At 41.6% G+C, this 20,719-nt stretch overlaps 1 protein-coding gene and 1 pseudogene across 1 annotated transcript in view; both read right to left on the bottom strand.

Moving 5' to 3' along the window:
* Nucleotides 1-390: 390 nt before the first annotated feature.
* Nucleotides 391-20,719, bottom strand: part of NOX1 (NADPH oxidase 1) — a 31,111-nt gene continuing 10,782 nt past the window's right edge. The window contains exons 3-13 of the mRNA XM_016943719.4: nt 20,580-20,690; nt 20,254-20,338; nt 19,764-19,915; nt 19,487-19,668; nt 19,266-19,398; nt 8,438-8,530; nt 7,354-7,589; nt 6,975-7,137; nt 6,483-6,629; nt 5,695-5,819; nt 391-1,141 (exon numbers count right to left, since the gene is read on the bottom strand). Coding sequence (XP_016799208.3) covers nt 1,015-1,141; nt 5,695-5,819; nt 6,483-6,629; nt 6,975-7,137; nt 7,354-7,589; nt 8,438-8,530; nt 19,266-19,398; nt 19,487-19,668; nt 19,764-19,915; nt 20,254-20,338; nt 20,580-20,690 — 1,554 coding nt within the window. The 3' untranslated portion in view covers nt 391-1,014. The remainder of the gene's footprint in view (nt 1,142-5,694; nt 5,820-6,482; nt 6,630-6,974; nt 7,138-7,353; nt 7,590-8,437; nt 8,531-19,265; nt 19,399-19,486; nt 19,669-19,763; nt 19,916-20,253; nt 20,339-20,579; nt 20,691-20,719) is intronic.
* Nucleotides 12,115-13,466, bottom strand: LOC107971140 (heterogeneous nuclear ribonucleoprotein A1-like; annotated as a pseudogene).

Genomic DNA, 20,719 nt, shown 5'->3' on the forward strand with positions numbered 1-20,719 from the left:
GCCAGTGTGGTCCTTGTAGGCCAAGGTTGGGTAGATGGCAGAAATAAAAAGCATTCTGATAGAGAATGAAGGCATTTTGCTTATGTTATTAGCTGAATGATTCCTTAGCGATATAGGTAGGAGTCCACAAAAATCTATGAAAATTATAAATTGTTATTTTTTAAACTAGACATTAATAAACTCCCTTAATAGTGATAAAGAGCTCCTCTTGACTAAATAAGTCATCCTAACATGGAGTTCAAGTTTTCACAATCGCTTTTGACAGAATAATACAAGATGACAGTATAGCTGACTTGCAATTATAATACAATTTCAATTACAATTAGCATACTTTCTAGATTTTCTTTCCCAAATGGAGAGCCCAAAAAGAAGTAACAAAAGACTCATTCATCAAGTGAAGAAGAAAATCCTTTATTTTTTGATGAGCAAAAATAAGAATAAATTGCTGTTCACACTGGATAAGACCATATCAAAAGTGACAGTAAACATGTACACTGTTGGTGTTATATGGGGATGGGGTTCTCAGTAATTTTATTATTTATGTTTATTATTATGTTTTGTCATTAATTATTCAATAAATATTTATTTAAAAAGTCACCCTACTTAGAAATCTTCTGTGGGGGTGGGAGGGACAAAAGATTACAAACCAAAACTCAGGAGATGGTAACACTGGAATTGATAAAATCACCTGGGATTAGTTGTATAACTCTGAACCACCAAACCTCTGCTATCAAGCCTTGCTACAGTCATGGCTGTCCAGAAAGATTTACAGTTATTTTTCTGAGAAAGGATCCATGGGCTTTAAGAACTTCAGAACTTTAAGAACTTCAGAAGTTCTTAAGTTGCTGAAGCTCAAGTAACAAAGTTGAATGCAATCAAAAAAAGAATACCAGGGAGTCAAGGCTTGAGAGGCACATTCTTATCCTAAAGTGACTGCTCAAACCTGACGAGACCAAGTAAATTACTGAAGATACAAAGAGACAAAATGCAGATTACCGTCCTTATTCCTATAACTCAAAAATTTTCTTTGTTGAAGTAGAATTGAACCTTTCTAGGATCCAGACTGGAATATCGGTGACAGCATTTGCACAGGCTCTTTGCCAAAGTCCGAGGGCCACATAAGAAAACTCCCACTACAGACCTGTAGGAACAGAACAATGGTAAGGGCTAGAATGCAGCAATGATAGAATGGAGAAACTGCCTCTGTTAGGCCTCTACTACTTCCAAGAACCTTGAATAAAAATTCGGTTGTTAACTCCCACGTTCTTCATGGTAGTTTTTTAACCTTTTCTGCGCACAAACCCCAAATATGCTCTCAGCCCTTAACACTCTCAGCACTCAGCCTTCCCTGTTTTGAGAACACAGATGACAGACATAAGACAGTGCAGTGGCTAAGTGCCAGACTGTGCAGCCAGTCTGTCTGGGTTGTCTGGGCTCAAATCTCAGCTCTGACATTTATCCCACCTGTGGGACTTTGGGCACATTTCTTTTTTTCTTTTTTCTTTTCTTTTTTTGAGATGGAGTCTTGCTCTGTCCCCCAGGCTGGAGTGCAGTGGCACGATCTCGGTTCACTGCAACCTCCACCTCCCAGGTTCAAGCAATTTTCCTGCCTCAGCCTCCTGAGTAGCTGGGACTACAGGCACGCACCAGCATGCCCAGCTAAATTTTGTATTTTTATTAGAGACGGGGTTTCACCATGTTGGCCAGGCTGGTCTCAAACTCCTGACCTCAAGTGATCCGCCTGCCTCAGCCTCCCTAAGTGCTGGGATTACAGGCGTGAGCCACAATGCCCAACAAGGGAAAATTTCTTAACCTCTCTCTGTTTCAGCTTTCCCACCTGTAAAATGGGGATAAAAATAGTACTCACCACATAGGGTTGTTTTAAGGATTAAATAAGAACATGTAAATAAATAAGAAAAATGCCTGGCACATAGCAAGTACATATGTATTAGCTCCCATTAAACCCATCCACTGTGAGCTTATCCCTACCTCAAAATTTCTCCTAGTGGAGAGGTAGTGTTCTTTCTTGCCAAAGCTAATCTTTCCAACTATGCTCTGGGTCTCACCGTCTTCTTCCTTCTCTCATACCTTTCTCTCCCCCTCTTTTTTAAAAATATAATTATGGTATAGTTTCTATACCATAAAATTCGCCCCTTTGAAGTGTGCAATTTGTGCTTTTTAGCACAGCCACAAAGTTATGCAACCATCACCACTATCTAATTCCAGAACATTTTCATCATCCGCAAAGAAACCCCATCCACATTAGCAGTCCTCATTTCCTCCCAACTACCCTGTCCTACCCAAGACAATCACTTTACTTTTTGTCTCTGTGGGTATGCCTATCCTGAATGTTTCACATAAGTGGAATCATACAATACATGGCCTTTGGTGTCTGGTGTTTTTCAGCATGATGTTTTCAAGATTTGTCCATGTTGTAGCATGATTCAGTACTTTGTTTTTTTTTTAATAGCTAAATAATATTCCAGTATGTGAATATGCTACATTTGCTTCATCCATTCATCTATTGATGGATGCTTGGCTTGTTTTCACTTTGGGGCTATTATGAGTAATGCTGCTATGTACATCATGTACAAGTTTTTGTGTAGACATATATTTTCATTTCTCTTGGGTGTATAACAAGGAGTGGGATTGCTGGGTCATATGGAAACTATGTGTTGTTGTTTTTTTTTTTTTGAGACAGAGTCTTGCACTGTCACCCGGGCTGGAGTACAATGGTATGATCTGGGGTCACTGCAACCTCCACCTCCCGGGTTCAAGCGATTCTCCTGCCTCAGCCTCCCTAGTAGCTGGGATTACAGGTGCCCGCCACCATGCCCAGCTAATTCTTTTCACCTTTTTTTTTTTTTTTTTATGGAATCTCGCTGTCGCCCAGGCTGGAGCGCAGTGGCACGATCTTGGCTCACTGCAAGCTCTGCCTCCTGGGTTCACGCCACTCTCCTGCCTCAGCTTCCCAAGTAGCTGGGACTACAGGCGCCCGCCACCGCACCCGGCTAATTTTTTTTTGTATGTTTAGTAAAGACGGGGTTTCACCGTGTTAGCCAGGATGGTCTCGATCTCCTGACCTCGTGATCCACCCGCCTCGGCCTCCCAAAGTGCTGGGATTACAGGCATGAGCCACCACGCCCGGCCTAATTTTTTGTATTTTTAGTAGAGACAAGGTTTCACTATGTTGGCCAGGCTGGTCTTGAACTCCTGACCTCGTGATCCATCTGCCTTGGCCTCCCAAAGTGCTGGGATTACAGGCGCGAGCCACCATGCCCAGCTGAAAATTGTGTTTAACACTTTGAGGAACTGCCAAAGAGTTTTCCCCGAGTGTGGTATCATTTCACATTTCCACAAGCAATGTACTAGGATTGCAACTTCTCCACTTCCTTGCCAATACTATCGTCCATCTTTTATTATGGCCATCTTAGTCCTCTCCCCTCTTTCATGTATTTATTTTATTTTATGTACTGGTCCTTGTTCTGTCTATAAATATGCTTAAGCTAAATAAACATTTCCTGACCCTGCTACTCTTCCAACACTATTGACCACGCTTCTCTAATATTTGCTCCCTTGGGTTCTGTGACACCACTTCTCTGTGTACTCCTATTTCTTCCCTGGTTTGTCTTTTTCCCTTCCCATTTAACCTAGGCAGCATTCCTTGGTACTCTGTCCCTCACTAGTCTCTCTCTCTCCCTCCCTCTCTCTCTCTCTCCTGACAACCTCATACTCTCTCAAAACTTCAGTTACATTCAACATGATAATTAGCATCTTTTATGCTTATATGCTGCTTTAAAATTTACAAAGCATTTTTTCATATATTGTCTCACTTAATTGTCATAACAACCCTGCAAGTGAGTAGAGCAGGCATTCACTAATATGACCCTTGTCTTACAGATGAGGAATCAAGATCAGAGGGTTCAGAAGTTCAAGGTCTCATAACTAGAAAGTGTCAGAACCAGAATAAGGGCCGGGCATGGTGGCTCATGCCTGTAATCCCAGCACTTTGGGAGGCCGAGGTGAGTGAATCACCTGAGGTCAGGAGTTCGAGACCAGCCTGGCCAACATGGCAAAACCCCATCTCTACTAAAAATACAAAAAAATTAGCTGGGTGTGGTGGTGGATGCCTGTAATCCCAGCTACTCGGGAGGCTGAGGCAGGAGAACTGCTTGAACCCGGAGGCGGAGGTTGCAGTGAGCCGAGATGGCACCATTGCACTCCAGCCTGGGTGACAAAGCAAGACTGTGTCTCAAGAAAAAAGAAAAAAAGAGAGAACCAGCATGAGGACCCAGGATCATCTGAATCCAAGTCACTAAGTGCTCTAGCCACTGCCTTCCTGAAGCCTTTCCTAATCACCCCATGTGGCCGTAGACTTTTCTTCCCTCTAGCATCCGTGAACCTCTTTCACGGAGTGCATTATTCTGCTTTGAGGTGGTTGTGTGCATCTCTTATTCAAATGTATGCTCCTTGAGGGCAAGAACCATATCCTATTTCTCTTTCAACCTCCAAAGCTTCTAGAATGATGAGAGCTGAGCTTATAAAAGGTAACCAAGGCGGGGCTTGGTGGATCATGCCTGTAATCTCAGCACTTTTGGGGGCTGAGGCAGGTGGATCACCTGAGGTCAGGAGTTCGAGATTAGCCTGACCAATGTGGTGAAACACCATCTCTACTAAAAATACAACAAATTAGCTGGGCATGGTGGTGGGCACCTGTAATCCCAGCTACATGGGAGGCTGAGGCAGGAGAATCGCTTGAACCCGGGATTCGGAGATTGCAGCAAGCAGAGATCGCACCACTGCACTCCAGCCTGGGCGACAAGAGCGAAACTCCATCTCAAAAAAAAAAAAAAAAGGTAATCAAGAATATTTGTAGCATTGAATTGATCATCACCTCCCTGCTTGTTCAGGGAATCTCAGCTTCATCTCCTTCCCATTGGAATGGCTGATTTCATAGCACCAGGATTTTTTGTGCTGTAACATGTCTCAAAACCCTCCAGAAAGATTGAGCTCAGGTGGCCAGTAAACTAGATAATACCTTTGTTACTTTAAGTAGAGATTATTGAGTCCCCTCCCCGCAAAAATGCATTTGAATTGCTCCAGTTCTCTAGTTTGTTTGGTAGTATAGATCAGAAGTGGGTCCACTTGCCTCACTGTTTGAATGGAGTTTGCTGGGGCAAAAAAACCTCTTTTCATCATTTTCAAGATCATGACCCTATTTTTCTAAAACCCCAGATGAAATTTCCTCAGTCTTCACCAAAAATCTAAGAATGGCACAAAAGATTTCTGCCCCAGAGATCTTTTCTTAAGAGTGTTCAACATGTTGTAATACCTTTCCTAAATCCTAACTCCGCACTCATCTTTTTTTTTTTCTTTTGAGACAGAGTTTCTCTCTTGTTGCCCAGGCTGGAGTGCAATGGTGCTATCTCAGCTCATTGCAACCTCTGCCTCCCAGGTTCAAGCAATTCTCCTTGCCTCAGCCTCCCAAGTAGCTGACAGGCATGTGCCACCACGCCTAGCTAATTTTTGTATTTTTAGTAGTGACGGGGTTTTGCCAAGTTGGCCAGACTGGTCTCGAACTCCTGACCTCAGGTGATCCACCCACTTCGGCCTCCCAAAGTGCTGAGATTACAGGCAGTAAGCCACCACGCACGGCCCCTGTAAACTCATCTTACTAGAGGAAAATATACTTACTTGGGGTGGGAGGTAGCTATTGTAGAAAACTCATTGTCCCACATTGGTCTCCCAAAGGAGGTTTTCTGTTTCAGACCTGTCACGATGTCAGTGGCCTTGTCAAAGTTTAATGCTGCATGACCAACCTGGATTCAGAGGAATAAAAGTTAGAAAAACCAAGTCCTAGGCTGGGTGCGTGGCTCACGCCTGTAATCCCAATACTTTGGGAGGCCGAGGTGGGTGGATCACCTGAGGTCAGGAGTTCGAGACTTGCATGACCAACCTGGGTTCAGAGGAATAAAAGTTAGAAAAACCAAGTCCTAGGCTGGGTGCGTGGCTCACGCCTGTAATCCCAATACTTTGGGAGGCCGAGGTGGGTGGATCACCTGAGGTCAGGAGTTCGAGACTAGCCTGACCAACATGGTGAAACCCCATCTCTACTAAAAATTCAAAATTAGCTGGGCATGGTGGCGCATGCCTGTAATCCCAGTTACTCGGGAGGCTAAGGCAGGAGAATTGCTTAAACCCGGGAGGCAGAGGTTGTGGTGAGCCAAGATCGCACCATTGCACTCCAGCCTGGGCAACAAGAGTGAAACTCTGTCTCAAAAAGAAAAAAAAAGAAGAAGAAAGAAAGAAAAGAAAAACCAAGTCCTGATAGCTGCCTCTTCTTTCCACCACTTTTAAACTTGTGTGTGAGTGTGAGGGCAGGTAGGAAATCATAAGAAATAACTTCTAATCCATATGCACTATCCTTTGTCTGACATTCGTCTTATGTTTAGTAGGGGAATTAGTGTGTTATTTGGACTCACAATATTGCTGTCCCATCCGGTGAGGAAGAGACGGTAGTTTAGAAAACCCACTTTGCCTAATTCCTCCATCTCCTGTTCCAGGGAAGTCAACAGGTTGTTGAACCAGGAAAAGGCACCTGTCTCCCTGCAGATCCAGTAGAAATAGATCTGAAATCAGCAAGAGAGAACATAGCCTTATTAGGTGACCTTAAAAGTCACATTTATAGAGCCGCAAACTTTAGGCAGCAGGAATGTTCAGAGTTCTGACAATTTTCCTTAGGAACGAGCCTTCCAACATCTTTGGTCAGGGTGATCTTAAACTCCAAATTGAAAAGAAGACCCTGTTCTTATGATAAATCTGTAGAAGTGGATGTCCTGGCCAAGAGAAATGATCACTTATTCTCATAACTCCAGGGATAGGTTGCTCCCTTATCAATTGTAAAGAGCTTAGCCCAAGAAGGCAATAGACTTGTCAGACTCAGGCCAGAAGAAAAGTGATATACGGGATTATACCTTTTTTGTTTTGAGGTTGTGGTCTGCACACTGGAATTTGTACCAGATGGATTTCAAGATAGAAGCAAAGGGGGTGACCCCAATTCCTGCTCCAACCAGCACAGCCACTTCATACTGGAAAACATCCTCACTGGCTGTGCCAAAGGGACCATCCACTTCAATCCTGGCAGAAGACAGAAGATAACGGGCAACTGAAGACTCCCCTCCACCTCCAACCTCAAACATCCTCCCAGAAATATAGTTGTTCCCATGGCTGACTTCTGCATATTTATTATAATCCTATTCTATTGTACCAAACTTAAGATTCAACGAAGAATTGCTTTCTCTTTTCTGCCAGTCTGCATCCTGGTCTGGGACTCTCCTGGTCTCAAGGACCTACCTGGGAATTGGTGAATATTGTTGTTCAAAAGCCCTTATGAGATTTTCTGTCCAGTCCCCTGCTGCTCGGATATGAATGGAGAAGAAATCTTCCTCTGGAGCAGAGGTCAAAGTAAAAGGATGCCATTCCAGGAGAGAGATTGAGGGGCAATTAACAAAGATATACTGCCCCACTTCCATGCTGAAGCCACGCTTGTTCATCTGCAATTCCAAAACTTTGGATGGGTGCATAACAACCTGTGAATGAAGCACATAGACCAAAGAAAGCAAACTCTAATGGCGACAGGGACAGGCAGATAAAGCAAATGAGTGAAGCTGGAGGGCTGGTGACAGTGGTGAACTACAAACACAAGTCCTCTCTAAAGAGGGCAGCAGCTACTTAGCTCCAGACAGTGGTTGCGATATGGAACCATGACAGTGTTATCAGGTTTCCTGATTCTTCAAGAGAAGCAAGAAATAGCTTTTAAAAAATCAAACGAAAGCTTCCATCCAGATTTTTAAATGTTGGCAACCAATTCAACTTTATAAACAAACATTGTGTGCACCAAACAAAATATAGCTGTGAACTAGCTGTGGCCCAGGCTGCCTGTTTGCAACCTCTGACATAGACTCATCCTGATGATTTCGGCCAAGCCCCTCTTTCCCAGTTCTGTCCAGTGCTGGAGGAACTGAGGTATGCCAAACCCAAGTTCTTCTTCTTTTTTTTTTTGAGACAGAGCCTCTCTCTGTCACCCAGGCTGGAGTGCAGTGGCGCTATTTCAACTCACTGCAACCTCTGCCTCCCGGGTTCAAGCGATTCTCCCACCTCAGCCTCCCAAGTAGCTGGAATTACAGGTGGGCACCACCACGCTCAGCTAATTTTTTTTTTTTTAATTAGAGATGGGGTTTCGCCATGTTGGCCAGGCTGGTCTCGAACTCCTGACCTCAACAGATCTGCCCTCCTTGGCCTCCCAAAGTGCTGGGACTACCACCCACTGTGCCCAGCTTCCAAGTTCCTCTTTCAGGGTGACAACATAAAAATTTAGTTCTGTAGTCCGGTAGAAGATAACTCTTATCACAGCAAGAGGAAAGTGCATATTCTTTACCTTGGTAATCACAACCTTCTGCTGGGAGCGGTAAAACCGGAGGATCCTTTCACAGATATAAAGAATGACCGGTGCAAGGATCCACTTCCAAGACTGCACAGAGACAGGGTTAAGAATGAGATTACACACTAATTTCTTGTTTAGGACTTATTTGTGTAGCAGTTCATCCTTCATTCTTTACTGAGTTCTCCAATGTGTATCATTTTTAAGCTACTAATTTCACCAAATCTGGAAGATGGAAATAGAAAAAATAAAGGACAATGGTTTCGTTTGCTAATCTGTTATTCATAAAACAGACCATTTCCTGAAAATTTACAAGTCTGACCAAGAAGCAGAAGAAAAGCACAGAAATGGAACACATGGTAAATATTCTTATTCTTAAATTACATATAAAATTTAATTTTAAGGCCTGGCACAGTGGCTCATCCTAGCACTTTAGGAGGCCAAGGCGGGCAGACTGCCTGATCTCAGGAGTTGGAGACCCAGCCTGGGCAACATAGCGAAACCCTGTCTCCACTAAAAATACAAAAAATTAGCTGCGCGTGGTGGTGCATGCTTGTAATTCCAGCCACATGGGATGCTGAGGCATAAGAATCGCTTGAACCCAGGAGGCAGCAGAGGTTGCAGTGAGCTGAGATCACACCACTGCACTCCAGCCTGGGCAACAGAGCAAGACACTATCTCCAAAAAAATAAAATAAGATTTAATTTTAAGAATCTAAGACTGTCTTTGAGGACAGCTTGTCCAATCTAAAAAACCAACAGAGAAAGTAGATGTGAAATAGAGGCAGATGTTTAAAAACAAAACAAACACAAAAAAGGGAAAGTATGTGACTGATGCTACTGGTACATAAAACTCAGTACTTATCCATCACCTCCTTTCTCAAGTGCTTAAACATTTAACATAGTAATATCTTTTTTACCTTGTCTACATTTTTTTTAAAGGCAGCTTTTTGGCCAGGCGCAGTGGCTCACGCCTGTGATCCCAGCACCTTGGGAAGCCAAGGCGGGTGGATCACTTGAGATCAGGAGTTCAAGACCAGCCTGGCCAACATGGTGAAACCCCATCTCTGCTAAAAATACAAAAATTAGCCGAGTGTGGTGGTGGGCGCCTGTAATCCCAGACACTCGGGAGACTGAGGAAGGAGAATCACTTGAACCCAGGAGGTCGCAGTGAGCCCAGGTCGCGCCACTGCATTCCAGCCTGGGTGACAGAGTGAGACTCCGTCTCAAAATAAAATAAATAAATAAATAAATAAATAAAGCAGCTTTTCTATCCCTGAGATCTTTGCAAAGCAGCAGTTTGCTTCTACCTGCACAGGAACTACTAAAAATGTACTTCCTAGCAATACTAAATTATGTCCTTTCTTGCACAGTTGCTCAAGTGTGATACATTGGGACTGTGTGAAGTGAGGTTTCTTAAGCTGGTGCAAGCAAATAACTTCCTTGAGTATCTCTAGGGAAGGAAGAGGCAGAGATGGGACAAATCAAACAGAGTGAACATTATGCAATTCAGTGCTATTTCTTATTTGAAGAAAATTCCCCAGCTCAATTTGAGGAAAAACATATTTAAGAAATGGATAATAACAATGTGGAAAAAATATTGGCCTCAGAAATAGTCAGAGTAATAAATATTAAAACAAGATACCATTTTAGTCTCTCAAATTGAAAAACAATTTTAAGTAATAATGCCCAGCATTAACTGGGATTCAGGGAAATGGGAGTGTTCACGTGGGCATGCAAATTGAACATGCATTTCACATGGGTGAAAATGCAAATTGGCAACATCTTCCCAGAGAGCAATTGAGCAGTACGTCTCAATAGCCTCAAAAGCATTCCTTCTCTTTTACCCTGGAACTTCACTTCTGGGAAATGAAGATAAATAATTAAGGTGTGAAAAAGTATTATGCACGAGTAAAGTAATGGCCACAATGTTTACTTTAAGAAATGATTAAAATGGTATATATACCATACACATATTTTCCTTCTCTTTCTTTCTTTTTCTTTCTTTCCTTTCTTTCTTTCTTTCTTTCTTTCTTTCTTTCTTTCTTTCTTTCTTTCTTTCTTTCTTTCTTTCCTTTCTTTCTTTCTTTCTTTCTTTCTTTCTTTCTTTCTTTCTTTCTTTCTCTTTCTTTCTTTTTCTTTCCTTTCTTCCTTCCTTCCTTCCTTGCTTTCTTCCTTGCGTCCTTCCTTTCTTTCTTTCTTTTTTTTTTTTTTTTTGACAGAGTCTCACTCCGTGCAGTCACACAGTCTCGGCTCACTGCAACCCCCGCCTCCTGGGTTCAAGCAACTCTCCTGCTTCAGCCTCCCAAGTAGCTAAAACTACAGGCATGCACCACCACACCTGGCGAATTTTTGCATTTTCAGTAGAGATGGGGATTCACCATGCTGGCCAGGCTGGTCTGGAACTGCTGGCCTCGAATGATCCACCTGCCTCAGCCTCCCAAAGTGCTGAGATTACAGGCATGAGCCACCACTCCTGGCCAACTATTTTAAAACAAATGTTTCAAGGCCGGGTGCGGTGGCTCACGCCTGTAATCCCAACACTTTGGGAAGCCAAGGCAGGTGGATCACCTGAGGTCAGGAGTTCGAGACCAGTCTGGTCAACATGGCAAAACCCCATCTCTACTAAAAATACAAAAATTAGCAGGGCGTGGTGGTGCGCGCCTGTAGTCCCAGCTACTTGGGAAGCTGAGGCAGGAGAATCACTTGAACCCAGGAGGCAGAGGTTGCAGTGAGCCAAGATCACACCACGGCACTCTAGCCTGAGTAACAGAGGGAGACTGTCTCAAAACAAAAAAAAATGTTTCAAAGGAAAGCATCCATTATATCAATCAAGGAAAAACATTATTTCCTCTAGGTGGTAGAACTCTATGAAATTTTTTATTTACTTCTAGTATTTTTTGTATTTTCCAAACTTTCTATAATAAATGTATATTATTTTTCTAATTTTTAAATGGGGTGAATATGGAGAGAGTATTTTTTAAATGTTTATGGAAGAAACAAAGCAATACATTCAGGTGGCAAAACTGGTGTTCTCTCTCTTAGAGTATTATACGACCAACCAAAGCAACCCCTAAGTTTTAAGGATACCAAATAGACCAACTATAACTTAACTCAGGTAATAGATGAGAAAAAGACAGAAGCTGATGTGCAAGATAAGACAAGGTATTAACCATCTTAGCTAGTAAGCTTTCCTAATAATCTTTAAATAGCTCCCTATCTTTTTTTCAAGAGAATTAAATTGTTTATTGATTACACATGATAATGGATGATACAAAAGCTTCATTCCCATCTATAATTTTATCTGGTACCATTATTCAACGTAGATATATTGCATAGGATGTGCCAACAATTATTTTTATAACCAATAATTCCATGATTTTGCTTGGGTAGTCCCTTTTAATGGTGAACTTCAGGTCACAACAGTAACTATCAATTCAATTACACCAAGGTTTCTGAAGACAATGGCTTCTCCACCCAAGCAGGTTGTATATAAATTCCAAATAGAACCTGGAATCACCCTGAAGGAATTCTAACTTCACACTGTTGGGGAAATTTACCAAGATGGCTTCAGAGTAGACTAACTTTACACAGCACATTAAAAAAAAAAAGACATTTATTCAGCGTCATGATCAGACTATCACATATAGCAATTTTTTGCATGGGTGCAAAAAAAATCTACATTAAAACCCTTTGTTGGAATGCTTTACACTTTCCATAGAACAGAAACTAAAATAACCTGTTATACAATTAGTCACAAATATAGTCCTCGAGTTTTTTGCCCATACACATGAATATTTGTATAAAACATGTCTTCTTTGTGGCAGCTAGGCCCTGCCACCACTGTGCTTGGCTGAGTTCATGAATCTGTTGTAACCTGTAGCTTCTCTGTCACTTCTCTGGCTCTCCTCTCCTGCTAAGCTTTGATTCCCAATTAACATCTTCTGCCACTGCCATAGCTACTGCTGCTACTGGAACCGCCATAGCCACTGTGGTTTGGTGGTTTGGCAAAGTATTGGCCTCCATCACCCTAGGGGCCAGAGTGTCTGCCCCAAAGTTTCCTCCCTTCATGGGTCCAAAATTTGAATACTGATTGTTGTAATTGCCAAAATCATTGTAGCTTCCACCACCTCCAAAATTGCTTCCACTACCACTGCCAAAGCCGCCTCTGCCTCCCTTGTTACAGCTGTCATAGCTGCCACTCCTGCCATAGCCACTGTCCTGATTTCCACAACCCTGTCCACCACTTCCATAGCCTCTGCTTCCTCCAGAGTAACCAGGGCCGCCTCCTGGATAACCACCATCATTACCAAATCCATTATAGCCATCCCCACTGCCACCATATCCACCACCATCATGGCTGCCACCAAAGCCACCATGACCACTGAAGTTTCCTCCACAACCAAAGTTTTCATTCCCACCAAAACCACCTCCACGACCACTTCGACCTCTTTGGCTGGATGAAGCACTAGCCATCTCTTGCTTTGACAGGGCTTTCCTAACTTCACAGTTGTGGCCATTCACAGTATGGTATTTCGGAATGACAATCTTATCCACGGAGTCATGGTCGTCAAAAGTTACAAAGGCAAAGCCCCTTTTCTTGCCACTGCCTCAGTTATGATTTCAATCACTTCCATTTTTCCAAACTGTTCAAAGTAATCTCTTAGGTGATGTTCTTCCGTGTCTTCTTTAATGCCACCAACAAATATCTTTTTCACAGTTAAGTGGGCACCTGGTCTTTGAGAATCTTCTCTTGAGACAGTTCTCTTTGGTTCCACAACTTTTCCATCCACCTGGTGTGGCCTTGCATTCGTGGCTGCATCCACCTCCTCCACAGTGGCGTATGTGACAAACCCACAGCCCCTGGAGCGCTTGGTGTTTGGATCTCTCATTACCACACAGTCTGTGAGCATTCCCCATCACTCATAATGGCTCCTCAGGCTCTCGTCAGTTGTTTCAAAGCTCAAATCTCCAATGAAGAGCTTCCTCAGCTGTTTGAGCTCTTTAGGAGACTCTGACTTAGACATGATGGAAGGGAGAAGAGAGACTTTAACAATGCTTCTTCGGTGGCGTACACGGGCGGAAAGGCAATAGCTCCCTATCTTTAAGGTCCTCTTGTCTACTAGTCCGCTAATACAGATCCCTGGTTATGATCTTATAATTTCCTCTGACTTTAGAAATGAAATGTGCTATTAACATATCCCAGGTATGTCCTTCCAAAATTACTTTTTTTTTTGAGATGGGGTCTTTCTCTGTCAACCAGGCTGGAGTGCAGTGGTGCCATCACAGCTCACTGCAGCCTCAATCTCCTGGGCTCAAGTGATCCTCCCATCTCAGCCTCCCATGTAGCTGGAACCAGAGTCGTGCACCACCATGCCCGGCTAATTTTTTAATATTCTGTAGAGACAAGGTCTTCCTATGTTGCTCAGATTGGTCTCGAACTCTTGAGCTCAAGCAATCCTCCTGCCTCAGCCTCCCAAAGTGCTGGGATTACAGGCATGAGCCACTGTGCCCCACCCAAAATTACTTTTTTTTTTAACTTCTATTTTAGGTTCAGAGGTACATGTGCAGTTTGCAGGTAAACTACATGTCACAGGGGTTTGGTGTACAGATTATTTCATCACCTAGGTAATAAGCCTACTACCCATTAGATAGTTTTTTGATCCTCTCTCTCCACCCTTTCTCCATTCTCAAGTAGGCCCCGGTGTGTTATTCCCTTCTTTGTGTGCATATGTACTCAATGTTTAGCTATCACTTATAAATGAGAACATGTGATATTTGGTTTTCTGTTTCTACATTAGTTTGCTTAGGATAATGGCCTCCAGCTCCATCCATCTTGCTGCAAAGGACATGATCTTGTTATTTTTTATGGCTGCGTAGTATTCCATGGTATATATGTACCACATTTTCTTTATCCAGTCTACCATTGATGGGCATTTAGGTGGATTCCATGTCTGCAGTTTTGAATAGTGCTGCAATGAACACACAAGTGCATGTGTCTTTGTCATAGAATGATTTATATTCCTTTGGGTATATACTCAGTAATGGGATTGCTAGGTCAAACGGTAATCTGTTTTCAATTCTTTGAGGAATTACCACACTGCTTTCCACAATGGCTGAACTAATTTATGTTTCCACCAGCACTGTATAAGTGCTCCCTTTTCCTTGCAACCTCACCAACATCTGTTCTTTTTTGACTTTTTAATAATAGCCATTCTGACTGGCGTGAGATGGTGTGTCATTGTGGTTTGGATTTGCATTTCTCTAATGATCGGCGATGTTGAGCATTTTTTCATATGCTTGTTGGCTGCGTGTGTGTCTTCTTTTGAAAAGCGTTTCTTTATGTCCTTTGCCCACTTTTTTTTTTTGAGACTTTACACACTTTGTTATGGGATAATTTGTGTTTTTTTTTTGTTGTTGTTAATTTGTTTAGGTTCCTTATAGATGCTAGATATTAGACCTTTGTCGGATGTGTAGTTTGCAAATATTTTCTCCCATTCTGTAGGTTGTTTGTTTACTCTCTTGGTAGTTGCTTTTGCTGTGCAGAAGCTCTTTAGTTTAATTAGATCCCATTCATCAATTTTCATTTTTGTTGCATTTGCTTTTGGTATCTTCATCATGAAATCTTTGCCAGGGCCTATGTCCTGAATGGTATTGCCTAGGTTGTCTTCCAGGGTAGTTGTCTTCTACTGTGTTTATAGTTTGGGGTTTTACATTTAAGTCTTTAATCCATTTTGAGTTGGTTTTTGTATATGGTGTAAGGAAAGAGTCCAGTTTCAATCTTCTTCATATGGCTAGCCGGTTATCCCAGCACCACCTATTGAACAGAATCCTTTCCCCATTGCTTATTTTTGTTGACTTTGTTAAAGATCACATGGTCATGGATATGCAACATTATTTCTGGGCTCTCTATTCTGTTCCATCAGTCTGTGTGTCTGTTTTTATACCAGTACTATGCTGTTTTGGTTGCTGTAGCCTTGTTGTATAGTTTGAAGTTGGGTAACATGATGCCTCCAGCTTTGTTCTTTTTGCTTAGGATTGCCTTGGCTATTTGGGCTCTTTTTTGGTTTCATATGAATTTTGAAATAGTTTTTTTTTCTTACTCTGTGAAGAATGTCATTGGTAGTTTGGTAGGAATAGTGTTGAATCTGTAAATTGATTTGGGCAGTAGGGCCATTTTAATGATATTGATTCTTCCTATCCATTAGTATGGAATGTTTTTCCATTTGTTTGTGTCATCTCTAATTTCTTTGAGCAGTGTTTTGTAACTCTCATTGTAGAGATCTTTCACCTCCCTAGTTGGCTGTATTCCTAGGTATTTTATTTTTTTTGTGGCTATTGTGAATGGGATTGCATTCTTGATTTGGCTCTCAGCTTGGGTGTTGTTGGGGTATAGCAATGCTACTGATTTTTGTATATTGATTTTGTATCCTGCAACTTTGCTGAAGCTGTTTATCAGATCTAGGAGCTTTTGGACATAGACTATGGGGTTTTCTAGGTATAGAATCATATTGTCTGCAAGCAGGGATAGTTTGACTTTTTGTCTTCCTATTTGGATGCCTTTTATTTCTTTCTCCTGCCTGATTGCTCTGGACAGGACTTCCAGCACGATGTTAAATAGGAGTGGTAAGAGAATGCATCCTTGTCTTGTTCCAGTTTTCAAGGGGAATGCCTCCAGCTTTTGCCCATTCAGTATGATGTTGGCTGTGGGTTTGTCATAGATGGCTCTTGTTATTTTGAAATATGTTCCAGCAATGCCTAGTTTGCTGAGAGTTTTTCATATGAAGGAATGTTGAATTTTATTGAAAGCCTTTTGTGTATCTACTGAGATGATCATATGATTTTTGTCTTTAGTTCTCTTTATGTGACGAATCACATTTATTGATTTGCATATGTTGAACCAAACTTGCATCCCAGGGATAAAGCCTACCTGATCGTGGTGGATTAGCTTTTTGATGTGCTGCTGGATTCAGTTTGCCAGTATTTTGTTGAGGATTTTTTCATCAATGAATGATCATCAGGGATATTGGCCTGAAGTTTTCTTTTTTCGTTGTATCTCTGCCACGTTTTGGTATCAGGATGATGCTGGCCTCATAGAGTGAGTTAGGAAGGAGACCCTCCTCCTCAATTTTTTTTGCAATAGTTTCAGTAGGAATGGTACCAGATCTTCTTTGTACATCTGGAAGAATTTGGCTGTGAATCTATCTGGTCCTGGGCATTTTTTAGTTGTAGGCTTTTTTATTACTGATTCAGTTTTGGAACTCAATATTGGTCTGCTCAGGGATTAAATATCTTCGTGGTCTGGTCTTGCGAGGTTGTATGTGTCCAGGAATTTATCCATTTCTTCTAGGTTGTTTTTTTTTTTTTTTAGTTTGTGTGCATAGAGATGTTCATAGTAGTCTCTGAGGGGTTTTTTTTTTAAATTTCTGTGTGGTCAGTCGTAATGTCCTCTTTGTCATTTCTGATTGTGTTTTTTGGATTGTCTCTCTTTTTTCTTTATTAGTGTAGCTAGTGGTCTATTCTTTATTTGTGTAGCTAGCATTCTATCTATCTTATTAGAAAATTACTTTCTAAATAGGTAATATATGTATATGGTACAAAATCTGAAAGTACAACAGTACAATAGTAAAAAGCAAATCCTCCTGCCCCTCCAGATCCCCAGAGGTAATGTTATTATTTTGTGAATTCTTCTGGAGAACATGCATTTAAATGATCTTTTCAATGCAAATGATAGGAGACTCTACACACTGCCCTGCCTTTTGCATTTAACATCTTAGAGACTGGTCCCTATTAGTGTCTATGGTACTGTCTCTTTCGTTTTACTGGTTGCAGACTATTCCACTGCATGAAAGTCCCAAAATGTAACTAGTTCCCCACTGATGGACACTTGTTTCCAATCTTTTTTTCTATTCAACAATGCTGTAATGAATAACTTAATGCATGTAATTTAACACATATTTAAGTATATTTGTGGAATAAATTGGAAGTCGAGTTTTAAACCTTAATTGCTACTGCCAAATCACTCTCTACAAGCAGTTGTATAGGTTTACACTCTCACCAGCAATGCATAAGAGCATTTTTCCACACTTGTCAACACCATACATTAGCAGGTTTTTTTATCTTTGCTAATCTGTTAGGTTAACAGATTCTTGTAGTTTTATTTGGCATTTTTTTCCATTATGAATAACATTAAGCATCATTTCATATATTTAAGATAAGGATATATCTCCATTTCTGAGATTATTCTGTTCACATCTTCTATTTCTTTTTTTATCATGTTATTAGGCTTTTTCTTATTGATTTCTAGGAGTTATTTATATATTAGAAAATTAGTCCATGCCCTGTGAGTTGTAAATACTTTTCCTACTTGGTAATTTTTTGTCTATCTTTATTTACAATGGGAATTTTTCTTTGTTTATTCGTTTGTTTATTTTGACACAGGATCTCACTGTCACCCAGGCTGGAGTGCAGTGGAATGATTACAGCTCACTGCAGCCTCAACCTCCCAGGCTCAAGTAATCCTTTCACCTCACCCTCCACACCACCATGCCCAACTAATTTTTGTATTTTTTGTAGAGATGGGGTTTTGCCATGTTGCCCTGGCTGGTCTCAAACTCCTGGGCTCAAGCAATCCACCCACCTCAGCCTCCCAAATTGCTGGGATTACAGGTGTGAGCCACTGTGCCCGGCCCGATGGGGATTTCTTTTGCCATGCAAAATTATCTCTTCTTTTATGGCTTCAGGGTGGTTTATCTTACTTAGAAACATGTTCCTCCACTTCAGTATTAGAAAAAAACTTCCCACGTGGTCTTAAAGTGCTTTTATGGTTTTTTTGCTTCATGTATCCTCAATTCATATTTTAGTGCAAGGCGTGAAATGAAGATATAGCTTTTTTCCCAGATGATGATCTTATTGTGCTAAAAATTATTCATTTATCCTTTTCCTGCTGAATTAAAATGCCAACTTTAGAAGACTTTTTGTTTTATATATTTTTCCTGTTTCAGATGAGAACTAAGCTATTGCTCTTAATCCTGAATCTGATTTAAAGACCTTAATCATTCTCAGAGTACTTTGAGGCACCACAAATCAACCTTCCCCTTCCATTTACTCCTCAATATAACCTATTTTGTGAGCAAGCAAAGGTAAATAGTAATATCCACAAGAATTACCCTGGGGCACACCTTGAGTTCCCTAGAACACAGTTTCATAATCACCCAGTATCTAACAAAAATTTCCAAGCATATTCTTAGAACACCAAAGAAAGCCCACTTCAAGAATGCTTTATTTCCCCCCAGAATTTGACTGGAATATCACAGCTGAGCTTTGGGACAGTATAGTGGTCAAGAGTTCAAACCTTTGGAATCCAAAAGGCCTGGGTTTGTATTCAGGCTCCACTACTTATTTACTGTAAGAGCTTGTCAGTTTACTTAATCTCTTGGAATCCTGTCCTTTTGTTTCAAAATTTAGACAAAAAAGAAGTAATATCTCATAGGTTATGCTATATATAAATGAAATAATCTATATTATGCAGCAAGGCTGGCAGATGATAAACACAATTAATAATGTGGGCTATCATTATTACCTTTGCAGAGGGTCTCACAACATGCAAGAACTATTAGTTTTTTCTCTTCAAGATCCCCTTGTAATTGCCTGTTGCCAGTGATACTGGAAGTTTCTTAAAGGTAGGAACCCCATAGATATCCTTCATAAGACCCAGCACAGGACTGAACTAATAATAATGACGATAATAACAATAAGAGTAATAATAAGAATAATAACAGTAACAGCTCCTAACAAGAGTCTGTCCTTGCCCGTAGGGCTCTTACCTCAGGGGGATGCCCTTCAAACTTAGGGCGCCTACAGTGGGAGTCACGATCATCCCACATCTCAAAAGACTCTGCACACTTGCGAGGATGACTCTCATTCATGCTCTCCTCTGTTTGACCCCGGACAATTCCACTGAAATAGACAAAGAAGGATGGTTTGGGACAAAGAATTATGCAAGGTCAGGGGCTGGGGCATGAGAATGAGGGTTCGAGGATCTTACCCAATGCCGTGAATCCCTAAGCCAAGGATATAGAAGATAAAAAGGTGGTGAGTATACCAGAAGACTTCAAAATAACTCCTCCGGATGAACTCAGTAGCTGAAGTTACCATGAGAATCAAGGCTATTGTCATGATCACTCCAGTGAGACCAGCAATGCTGGTGAATGTCACATACTCCACTGTCTGTGAAAGGAGAAATGTCAGCCTGACACAATGTCCACCTGTGCACTTCCTGCTCATAACCAGATCTCAGATGCTTTGCTAGAAAGTCAACTCACCGTGTTTCGGGACTGGATGGGATTTAGCCAAGAACCCCCCTTTTTCTCATCATGAGATAGGCTGGAGAGAATGGAGGCAAGGGAGCCATCTGTGGCCTGTCGGCTTCTGCTATAGCAGTCAAAGTTAAACAGGTGTGCAATGATGTGAATAGCTAAATGGAAAGATGAAAAGAAATGTTAAGAGGCATCTCAGCAACATCATGGCAGGTGTGCCCCACTAGACTAGAAGAATCCTACATTATAGTGCTTAGCAGAATGCTGAGTGCACAGAAGGTGCCCAATAAACCCTCGATTGCGGAGAGATCTTTTTTATATTTACTCTGTTCCCAAAGGAATAGAACTTAAGCTCCATGAAAACAGGCCAAGAACAGTGCCTGACAAATAGTGCCCAGTGCTCGATAAATATTTTTTGAATGTGCATATGGATGGATGAATGAAGCAAGATTCTGAATGCCCTGGAGTCTGCAGATTCATGGATTGCCTGAGTTACCTGTATGTAGGCAGATCATATAGGCCACCAGCTTGTGGAAGGTGAGGTTGTGATCCAATTGCTTTCTCAGTGTGCGGCTGCAAAACTACAAATGTAAAATGATCATGGTCAGATGTCGCCAGCCAGCTTTATTAAATTCACTAACCCATAACCAATATGTCTTGCATATAGCATGCCAATACTCACCCGCCCTAACCCACCCCCTTAGCTACCAAAGGAGACTTCTAGCTTCCATTCCTAGGAGCATGGTGTTGGACTGTCCTACTGAGGAGTCTGGGGTCTCCTTCTTTAATGTGAAAGTTGACTTAGGAGTGGTTGGGACTCACTGAGCAGGTGCCCCTCAGGAAGGACAGCAGATTGCGACACACGGGAAGCAGGATCAGCATGCTGTTAAAATTCAAGCAGAGAGCAGACGCTCGGGCACAGGCCAATGTTGACTACAGCAGAGGAGAAAAAGAGACCATCA

Source organism: Pan troglodytes, chromosome X (genome assembly GCF_028858775.2).
Source record: "Pan troglodytes isolate AG18354 chromosome X, NHGRI_mPanTro3-v2.0_pri, whole genome shotgun sequence".
Lineage (NCBI taxonomy): Eukaryota > Metazoa > Chordata > Mammalia > Primates > Hominidae > Pan > Pan troglodytes.